The 10724-nt window shown below is 49.8% G+C and overlaps 1 protein-coding gene across 1 annotated transcript in view; it reads left to right on the top strand.

The window, feature by feature from the left end:
- Positions 1–1773: 1773 nt before the first annotated feature.
- The window catches only part of CERS5 (ceramide synthase 5), a gene marked incomplete at both ends in the record, with an annotated part of 9876 nt that continues 925 nt past the window's right edge, over positions 1774–10724 (top strand). Inside the window, 9 exons of the mRNA XM_010135187.1 lie at positions 1774–1879; positions 2909–3039; positions 3775–3832; positions 4386–4436; positions 5118–5210; positions 5940–6068; positions 6357–6463; positions 8540–8696; positions 9804–9833. Of these exons, the coding sequence (XP_010133489.1) occupies positions 1774–1879; positions 2909–3039; positions 3775–3832; positions 4386–4436; positions 5118–5210; positions 5940–6068; positions 6357–6463; positions 8540–8696; positions 9804–9833 (862 nt within the window). The remainder of the gene's footprint in view (positions 1880–2908; positions 3040–3774; positions 3833–4385; positions 4437–5117; positions 5211–5939; positions 6069–6356; positions 6464–8539; positions 8697–9803; positions 9834–10724) is intronic.

The raw sequence follows: 10724 nt of genomic DNA, 5'->3' as shown, positions 1-10724 counted from the left end.
TGGCTTCTTACTCTTGATTCCCCACCCATTTCTGGAAACGTCTGTATTTTTTCCCTAGGTCTCCTAGTGGAGGACCCTGCTGCAGTGTTAGTTTCATACCAAGTTTTGAGGGTGGTTTTTTAAATTATTTTTTTCAATCTATAGGTCCCAAACTGAATTATTTCTGCATCTATTTTCTTCTGAGTAGTTGCTGTTTCTTCTTTCCTTGATGCCTCAGGTTTTGATTTCTAGAATAATGCCCAGACTTTGCATGGATCACTTGTGAGCTTTCTGAACCACCCACAAAAGGCAACTCTCTGAATAATAAATGAATTGAATGTGCAGATTTTCAGGTTTATAGATATAATTCTCAGGTTATAGGTACAAATTTCAGGTTTCCTCTCTTACATGACAGGAACTGCATGTCCAAACTGAGGATCTTCAGGCTAAGATTTTTTTTTTTAATAGAGCTGTAAGCACTGTGCGCCAGAAAACGAAATAAAAGAGTTGGCATCCTGTGACTGCCCACGTGAACTTGGCTGTTGTGGTATATCCTGTAGGAAAGGAGGGTATGAAGATGTGCTCTCTGAGGGGGGACTGGCCAAATGTTTGCTAACTCCAGCAGATGATCTCTGGCTGGTGGTCCAGCTCATAGAAGAAGCCGTGAGCCTTTTCAGCCGGGCTCACAGGAAATCACCCTTTCCTAGATTGGTTTTTTTTTTTTTTAAGCTCTTGACTGTTGAAGCGAACAGGACGTATGAAGAAATGGGGCAGGACACTGAAACCGGGAGCTGCGGTGGCTCTTACTGGTTTAGCGTTTTCTGAGAGCTGGGGAGTTCCCTTAGCACAGGTCAGGAGCTGATCTGAAATTTCTCAAGGGGAAAACCCCACAGCCCATGTCTGCTCCATCAGGGTAACTTCTTGTCCTCAAGTCCGTTGTCTCTGAAACAATCTCGAAGCAAAATAGATTAAATGAGGTGAGTCTTCTCCAAAATCAGTTTTGAGAAACAGGTTCTTTGAGCTCCCTCACAATATTTGATTAAAAATAACTAAAATTGCTCCTGGAACCCCCCTCTCTTGCCCACCAGCAGGAGAGAAAACAACTCACGTGGTCAGGCAACGCGTGCCTTTTCCTTAGTCCTGTGCCCGTTTTGACCCAAAGGTACAGCAAAACCCGCCAGCTTTGGGCCGTGTGTATTAATTCTAGTTGCAAACCCAGGTTTATTCTCAGTGCCTGAGCTGTAGAATCGACAAAGCATTGGATCCGCGTTTGGAAGACGTGCTTACAGATACTGAGATTCTGAGGTCTTGGATCTTCCTCGCTCTCCTGAGGGAAACAAGCCACATTTTCCCAAAGACACTAAAACCCCAACCCCAAAACCCGTCCGTCTTCCAGGAACGGTGTCCCTGGAAGTCCCCTTTTCCTGGAGCTGCGTGACGCCGAGGCACGTTCTGGAAACACGTCGCTTTGCTCGTGGGGCTCCGAGGGCTCTAGCAGAGGCCTCCTGTCAGTGATCTCTTTTATTTCATCACCCCGGGGGACACATTCTGACCCTGACAGGCCGCGACATCCCAGTGTAATTTTCCGTTGTAGGTGCGCGCTGCCTGCACTGGCCATTTGGACTGGTCATAGGTGACCTCGTCTGTACAGGGTCTCAGCAAAGCGAGTGGAGAGCTTCCAAAGCTTTTTGGACAGGTTTTGCGATTGGTGACGCTCAGGGTCCGTGTGACGTAGGCGGAGGAGGGACGCAGGTATCTCGTTTTGAGCGAGCTCTGTCTTTGGAACTCTTGCAGGTTCATTGCCAAGCCGTGCGCCATAACCCTCGGCATTGAGGACAGCGGCCCTCGCCGAGCCCAGCCCAATGCCATCCTAGAGAAAGTGTTTACATCCATCACAAAGGTGAGTCATGCCCCAAATTCTGCTAGAAATGGAGACCCGTAAGTAAGAGGGGGGCTTTTTGTTTCCACTTGTCTAGTTGAGGAAAACACGTTTCATACTGTTCCTGCAACTGGGCGAGAGCTGTCACAGTGGGAGGAGGTTTCTGAAGGGAAGCGTTCTGTCAGCGGCAGCGTGCCCCGATAAAGGGGAGCAGTTTGATGGTGACAGGAGGTGTTTCTGTTGATTGTTTCACGGCCTTTCTCTCCCGTAAACTGACAGTGCTCCCTCCCTTCAGAACGACGGAATCCCTCGCTGTCTGCATTAACGTCGGCAGTGAAATCCATGCAGACAGCGCGATCGATTTTCATTAAAGATAATGAAATGGCAGGTTTCTCTTCTGATCTGGTGATGCCCCGCTTCGTTCTGAGCGGAGCAGATAAAGAGCTCAGTGAATGGAAGGGGGGTTCTATAAAAGCCTCACTCAAACTCACCTCCTGGGAACACTGAAGTTTTAAGTATTTGGAACGACGCGTGAACTGAAGAGTCCCTGTGGTTTGGTTTGATGCTGTTTGTGGGGAGGACTCTTCTGTAGGGGGTGTCCTTGGAAGGAGTGTTTAGGAAGCCCAGGAGGACAGGCGCTGAGCAGAAGTGATCTAGCTGGTGAAAACAGCTGCCTGCGCTGCACTGGTAGGCTCGGGGCTGCCGCTGCCTTTGGGGAGTCAAGAGTGCGGGGTGGCACCGCTGCTGGGGGGAGATTCCACGGCCACACTGAAACGGGAGCTCTGTGAATTCGCCTTTGAGGCAGGCTCGCTTTCCACGCCGGAGTGTCAGGTAGCCTGAACCATTAAATCCCAGCAGAGAGGGCTGGTTGTGATGGAATTACAGGGAAGTCATGGTCTCAATACTGAAAATCAACTGACAAGTGATTTTTTTTTTACCTGGTGAGTGGTTTTTGTCTGTGCCTCATTTCCATCACAGGACGGAGGGGATCTCAGGCTGAAAATTAGGTTGAGAAGTCAGATAAATGACTCCTGTTTCATTTGCCTTCAGTCTCCAGATGGAAAACGGTTAGAAGGCTTGTCAAAGCAGCTGGACTGGGATGTGCGAAAGATCCAGCGCTGGTTTCGTCACCGGAGGAACCAGGACAAACCCACCACCCTCACTAAGTTTTGTGAGAGCATGTATGTTTGCGCAGAGGCCGAGACGTGGCGTTAGCTTAAAGCTCCAGCTGTATGTTCTCCTCCTAACCGAAACCGTGATCAGCTGTGAATTTAAACGAGTGTCTTGGGGTTGGCCGGTGGAAGATAAATCCTTATATAAGCCAATGAAAGAACTTAGGAGGGTTTTTCAGAATTCTGTGTCCTGAGAGGTTTTGTGTGTGTGCACGAGAGGCTTGGATTCCTGTTCTGTTCCTTCTTTGTTCCCGGTTTCTTTCTGAGTGCCTGCAGTTACCTCTGTTAGTGTAGCAGCATCTGAATATTTTTTCCTGACTTGTTATTTCTTCTGTGCTCATTTCTTTCCTTTCCAGTAACTTTCTTCATATTAATTCTTCCCCCCAGTATGGTTTTGTCTGCTTAAAGCCACAAGGTAAGAGGGACGAATTCATCTCTTAGGATACCTTCTGGATAACAGTGACTTATCTCGTTGTTGTGTATTAGAGCATATGAATGATGCATGTTCACGCTGAACTTTATTTCATACTTGGCCGTTGATGCAAACTCGTGTGTGCTGTGAAAAGTCTGACGTAGGTTTATCCTTACACAAAGTGTTGACAAATGAAGGGTTAGCCTTCGGTGGGTGAAAGCTCTTCAGGTGTCAGAACTGGGGTTTTTTTAACAATTGTTCCAGTTTTTGTTACAAATGTTACCCACAAGCTCTTTCGATGTTGTAAGTTTAACTTTTGTTTCTTTTCCCAGGTGGAGATTTACATTTTATTTAAGTATATTTTTTTATGGAATCAGGTTTCTCTGGACGGTGAGTTGGTCTGTGTGGTCTGTTGTGCCGCTGGGTTAGGAAATTAGGGGTTTGACTCCCTGTGTCAGTGCTTTGCACCAGCGTGAAGCAAGGGGGGTTTAGTGGTGACAGGCACCGCTATGTTCCCTTACCGGAGACCCCAGTGGTTCTGTTTAAGGACCTTCTTTACACTCCTCTACAGATCTGCCGTTTTGGAAATGTTAGAACCGTTTGTCCTGTTACCCCAGAATGGGGCAGAGCTGGTCGCTGGGTTTTCTTGCCTGGGGAGAGCTGCTCGTTTGTCTCCCCTCCCTCCTGAAGGGATGTAGATGCGTCTCTTTGGGTCATCATCACTGTTAGAGCTGTGTGACTACTCTCTGAATCGCCAGGGCAGCGTAACTTGTGTTTGACTGCAGTCAGAATATTTCAAATCGCTGGGATGTTTTACAGTACGTTTAGCTCCAGTGGTCGAATCAAGATAACATTTCGGTGACACGGTCTGTAGCGGTCAGCTGCCTTAGATGAGAGGAAAGATAGAACCCAGTAGAGTAATAACCTCTCGTTTTCCCTTCAGGCACCCTGGTTTTGGGACACGCGACAGTGCTGGTACAACTACCCTTTCCAGGTAGAGAGGAACACTTACTACGTTCCAACTTACTGCACCGTTTCAGCTCTTTTTTGGTTTTTTGTTAACAATAGATGAAAGCTGAGTAGGCTGAGTGCTTCTCATTATTCTGCGGGGTGCACGTGGCCCAGGCTGCAACCTGGTGAGCATCCTAGAGCGAGCAGCCATCCCTTTCTGAAGGGATTTACTCGTGCTGTCTTGGATCCTGGTTAGGTTTCTCAACAGCAGCGTTTCCCCGGGTGGAACTGACCCCGCTCATAGTCATTTCATGTTTACTTGCTGCTGAGATTCTTCAGAGTCAGGAAAACAAGCACCAAACGATATTGATAACTTCCAGTGGTGGTGTGATTCTGCAGCAAGTACGATGGTAGGGAGCCAACCCGGCTGTGTTGGTGCCTGGTGCCCCGATCCAGGAGGGTGCAGTGTGGGCTGTAAATACTGACAAGGGCATCTTGCTTCTTTTGGAAAAAGTTCAAACACACGAGGATGTTTGTGTGATTGAGCCTGGAGTAAGAAGTGTGTTGCTTAAGCTTGTTTTTACTAGAGCTTAATGCTGATCTTCTAACATGCCTCAGTGTTCTGGAGGAGCAGAGTGGGATGGGACAGAAGGAAGGAAGGAGTCGATTTTTACGTCAGTTTTAAAGTACTTTGTCTTCTAACTGTGCTGTCTTTGTTTTCCAGCCTCTAACATCCAGGCTTTATTACTACTATATCTTGGAGCTGGCCTTCTATTGGTCTCTCATGTTTTCTCAGTTTACAGACATTAAACGGAAGGTGAGATGAACCAGAATGGCAAGATTTTGCTCAATAGACAGGGCTAACGAATGTGGGTCTGGCAGTAAAGCTAAAGCGTAGTAATGACGGTGTTTTCTTCCTCACTGACATGGTTGCGTAGCCGACCTCCCTCTGTAATCTCTGCCTGGTGCTGGGGAGAAGGGAGGAGCGAGCCTGAAACTGCAGCCAGCATATCCCTGAGTCCCTTTCACCTTCCAGGAGAAAGAACCCCATCATTCAATACCTCCCAATAAAAAGTCACCAAATCAATGCGTAGAAATGGATTTAATTAGAATGCTTGCAAGAAAACACGGGAATGAGCTGCTCAAAGCAGTCTGTGGAGCCGGGTGAGAAAGCGGGGAACACTAAAGCCAGTAGTAAAGGCTTTTTTGGAAGTAGTTTTTCATCTGTGTGTGTAGCAGAATGATGACGGGTCGCAATCACCAGAATCTAATTTGTCGCGCCGTGTGCTCAGAGTTGGCTTATTGTTGCTGTTGGAAAATTGTTCATAGTAAATCGTGGTTTATTGCTTCTGTTCTACAAACTGCGAAGTAGTGAATTATCCCCGTTCTCGTGCTGACTGCTCAAAAAGTGAAGTTTTCGGTCAGAGTCTGAACTGGAGTAACCGTATGACCCCAGTCAGTCAGGTTTATGGCTCTGTTCCACACGTTTGTATTTGTTTGACAGCCAGAGAGTCTTCACTGGTTTTTTTTTTTTTCCTGTTTCCAGGACTTCCTGATCATGTTCGTCCACCATTTGGCTACAATTGGGCTCATCACGTTCTCTTACATGAATAACATGGTGCGGGTCGGGACTCTGGTGCTGTGCCTCCATGATGCGTCGGATTTCCTTTTGGAGGTGAGCTTCCTTCCCGATCTCTGCGTACCTGGTGCTCGCGGGGGCTCGGGGGAGCAGCACGCTGACTTCCCCGTGCTCGATAAACTGCATTAAATCTGTCATAAAACTTGTGCTGCTGATCCTGCCTTGTCAGCTTTTCCTCATAACTGCTTTAGTGCTGAGAGTAATCCCTAGACGTTCCAAACTCCTTACAAATGTGACGGCTTGAGGGGCTTTGAGGCTTTGCAGCCTGGTAATTACATGAGCGCACAAAGGGAATAATATTCTCGTGTTTCTTGTCTCTTTTAGGCAGCAAAGCTGGCCAATTATGCCAAGTACCAACGCCTCTGCGATGCCTTCTTCATGCTCTTCGGGGTCGTATTCATTGTTACGCGGCTGGGCATTTATCCGTTCTGGTAAGCACCTGCAGCTGTAAGGTCTTGTTTGTTCTTGCAAAGCTCTAAGCCAAGCCTCTGCGCTCAGCCTCCTCGCGAGCGCTCGGGCCAGCCTGGTAATTACATGAGCGCACAAAGGGAATAATATTCTCGTGTTTCTTGTCTCTTTTAGGCAGCAAAGCTGGCCAATTATGCCAAGTACCAACGCCTCTGCGATGCCTTCTTCATGCTCTTCGGGGTCGTATTCATTGTTACGCGGCTGGGCATTTATCCGTTCTGGTAAGCACCTGCAGCTGTAAGGTCTTGTTTGTTCTTGCAAAGCTCTAAGCCAAGCCTCTGCGCTCAGCCTCCTCGCGAGCGCTCGGGCAGCCTGAAGCTGCGGACGGGTCTGGAGCAGCGCGTCAACCAGGGATGTGCGGAAAGTGCTCACCAGGATGCCGAGGGGGTGGGAGAAGAGACCGCAATCCTAATGCGCAGCTGGGCCCTCTGCTCGTGCTGCAGAGTGGTGGCAGTGGGTGTTGAGCTGGAGCCGAGGCAGCCGACAGCTGCTCTGGAAGACCTGCAGGGTTGTTTGCTTCTCTTAAGAACTTCTGGAAATAGTTACAAGTGAGGGATGGTCTCCTGGGGTACATTTGCCTTCCAGCATCTGGCTTAGTCATCACTGCAGTTTCTGATTCTTATGACACTCGTGTCCCATCCTTGTGTCGTGACTGTTCAGAGCCTGAAATAGGTCTCGGGTTTCTTGGGAGGTAAAACCCTGCCTAACTGGATTTCGGCTCATCTGCCTGTAATGAGATTCCCTCTCGCCTCAAGGCGTGGCGAGGTTTTTCTCTTGATGAGCTCTTACCCACATTTTTCTGTTGAAATTTGGTTGCATCTGATTATTACTCGGGTATTTCGGGTTTGCTGCCTGTATTTACTTCACGGGAACGGGCTCGCTTGCATTCCCATTCTTCCCGATGCCCCGACGGGAGGCAGAACCATCACTCACGCTTCGGTATCAGGGTTGCAATTAAAGCTCTTGCTTGTTTCCAGTAAATGCATCAGAGGCGTCTGGAGAAGGAAGAGCTGTAATTTTTATGTCTTCATTGGCTCCTTCCAGTGACAGATGAGAGAGTTGTCACGGTTTTTATTGCTGTTGTCTGTCATGAGGTGATGCTCTTGCATCATGCTGTTGCTCAGCAGTCCTGTAAATCTTTAATGTATTTTCCACTGGCTGTAATGCAATTCCTCAGCTTCGTCAAGAAATCTGGCGAGCTCGCAGCGGTACTGCAGCCCCTGTGCTCCTTCCCTTCACCTATATCCCCTTCCCTAATTACTAGTATAAAACACCAACCGGTCTCTGGAATCGCACTGAATTCATCTGCGAACTGGCTGAGGTCGATGTTTCTGTAGCTGCACTTGGGCTCTTCTCTGAAAGGCTTGTTTTGCTTTTCTTGTGAAATGTTAAAAGCTGCGTGAAATTAATGACGTCTTTCAAGGTCTCTCCATACCTCCCTACTTCATAAAATCTAAAGTGTTTATGAAATTACTTAAGTACTGGCAATAACTCCCAGCGACAAGAACAGCAAAACAGCAATGGAGGAGAGCACAAAGCTCGGTCCACAGAGCAGTTTCGAGTCCTGCAGCTTGGCAGGAGGATTCTGTAAAAATTCGAGGGAAGAGCATAGCACACGGGGAGGGAGGGAGGCCTGCAGGGAACAGAATTCCTTCCTGCTCCTCAGCTATGGGTGAAGACTGCCCGAGTACGAGTGTGTTAACGGGTGTTCTGGTGCCCCGTGCCGCCGGACATCGCTTCCTGCGAAGCTGTCATAAATGCTCGTGCTTTTGACAAGGGAATTGGCAGCAGGTCTGTGTGTGTAACCAAAGTGCAGAGCGTTCACATCTTCTCCTGTTTGTTGCTCAGTTCGAATGTTTCTAATTAGCTTCAATCTGTCTCCTGACTCTGGCAAGAGGCAGCTGCACCATCTCGCTGACAGCAGAGGAGCAGCAGATGCTCAAAGGAGCTACAAGCCGTTGTGTCCTGGCCAGTTGTCTGAGCTGGGAGCCGTGTTACCCGCCCAGCCCATCGGTAACGTCTCTCTGGATCTCTTCTAGGATTCTGAATACAACCCTCTTTGAAAGCTGGGAGCTGATTGGTCCTTACCCTTCCTGGTGGCTCTTCAATGGGCTTTTGGTAACGCTGCAGATCTTGCATATCATCTGGTCTTATCTCATCATCCGCACTGCCTACAAGGCCCTCGTGCGGGGAAAGGTAAGACGGCGGCTGCTGCTGCTTTGGGTCCTCTTCCCTCAGGCACTGGGGCCCCTCAGCGAGGGCTGGTGCTGGCTCTCGAGGGTCTTGCTCAGAGCTGGAGTTGCTCTGCGGTTGGAGTTGCCAGGGCATACAGGGCAGGGACGCTTTCCTCTGCGCTGCTCCTGGGGGAAATAACTCCACTGCCCAGCATGTCCAGACGTTGCAGTGATGTCAACAGACTTGTTACGTACTTCTGGTGGGAGTTTAAAAGGGTAACAGGCCCTTCTTTGAACAATCATGTGGATGTTTTTCAGCTCAGCGGGGTGCGATGAGGGCTTCGCACCTTGCCGTGTCGGCACTAGCAGAGGCTGCTGGCTGGCGGGGCTCTGAGCTCAGCCTGCAGAGCAGAAAGGGTTAGCGGAGCTGCGGTGGAGTTTGCTGCTTGTCACTGGGCTGCTGGGGTGCAGTCCTGAGAATTCTCACTTTAATTGGGAATTTAATTCTCAATTTAATTGGTGTTGGGAGTTGTAGGGGGAGGGAGGGTGGAACAGCAGCAGCTGGTGACTGGCAGTTGCTGCCCGAAGAGTCGCAGTCTGACTCTGCTGCAGCCGCAGTTCCAGACAAAAAGGTGCAGTTCAGCTGAAGACACGTGGGCCAGGGCCGGCCAGTCTAGGAACGAGTGTGACACCCAGCCTACGCGGGGAGAGAAGCCACTTCCTCTGCAGCTGCCAGAGAGCAGCCACTGATTCCAGAGCACAAACGCTTTTGTGAAGCAGATACTTGGTATTCCAACAAGAGCTTCTCTCATGGCTCTGCTTTATTTTGTGTTTGATTTCTTAGCTGCCCCTACACATGGAAGGTAACCTTGAAAAATATTTATATCGCAGTTGTCTGGCAGCGATTGCCAGGGAAAGGCACGTTTCAGAGTATGCACAGGACCTTTGCATCTGTTCCCCACAGCTGCTACTACTGCAAATGTCTGATTTTCTGCCTCTGCAGCTGTTTCTGCGCCCCGAGGTCTACATCTCTTTCCTTTCCTTGGTTCTCTCCAGTCCAGGTGACCCAGCCACAGAAAGGACTCTAAGCTCTGTCTTCCTCATTCTTTCCTCCTTTTCTCTGTGCCAGATTGGAGCTGCACAGCTTCATCCTCTGCATGTAAGTGTGACCTGTGCTTCTGTTTGCTCTCTGAAACCCGTCTGCGGCTGTTTCCAGGCGGAGGCAAAAGCGACGCTGCGGTCCTGGGGCTTTACGGGGCTTGTGCCTTCCCTTAAGACATTTCTCTCCCCAGCTGATGCGGAGCTGATTCTGACAGAATGCGAAAACGCGGGTTTTTCCAAAGGTCAAAGCAGTGTCCTGGGGTTTGTTGTTATCTGCTGTCACCTGGCTGCGTGACCTTCACCTTTCTGCTTTCATACGCCACGGGAGACTCTGATCTGCCTTTAGTGCTCGTTAATGCCCTGGTGAGTGGGAGAGGGCAGCAGCAGTGAAGGGCTGTGCGTGGAAAGGAGTAGAAGAGCCACTCGTCCCCCCAAAAACGGGGAGAATTTTGAGGGATTTCTGCTTCCTTCCAGTGACCCTTTGAACTTGCAATAGAGCAGGAAAGTGGGGAAAGGTAATAAAAGTTCTGGCAACAGACGGAAGCTGGGACATCCAAAACCGACCCTGGGGATCATTAACTTGAGCTGGCTTTCTGCCAGATCTTCGCCTGAGCTCAAAAACTTCCTGCCTGGGGCTGGTCACAGCCTTATCCCCGGCTCAGAGTGAGCAGTGGGATTCCTCCGGAGCTGCTGGGAAAGGTGGGTGCTGGCTGGGCAGCGCTTGGACAGTCAGTTAACGAGGGCTGTCAGCTGCGGAGGCAGGAGTGAGGAGAGCTGCCCCGGGGCCGTGCACCAGTCACCGCTCGGCACTGGGGACTTTATGGCTCTGGCGCCCGGCCACCAGCCAAGCTGCTTGTTTGCAGTTGGGGCTGGGCTGGTGGCCTCTTCCCTTCGCCTTCTGGCGCAGCGGCTCCCCGCCCTGCGGGGCCCCCCCCCCCCCCCACCCCCC

Source organism: Buceros rhinoceros, unplaced genomic scaffold, assembly GCF_000710305.1.
Source record: "Buceros rhinoceros silvestris isolate BGI_N320 unplaced genomic scaffold, ASM71030v1 scaffold26524, whole genome shotgun sequence".
Lineage (NCBI taxonomy): Eukaryota > Metazoa > Chordata > Aves > Bucerotiformes > Bucerotidae > Buceros > Buceros rhinoceros.
The sequence above is the reverse complement of the archived record's forward strand: the minus strand, read 5'-3'. Positions and strand labels throughout refer to the sequence as shown.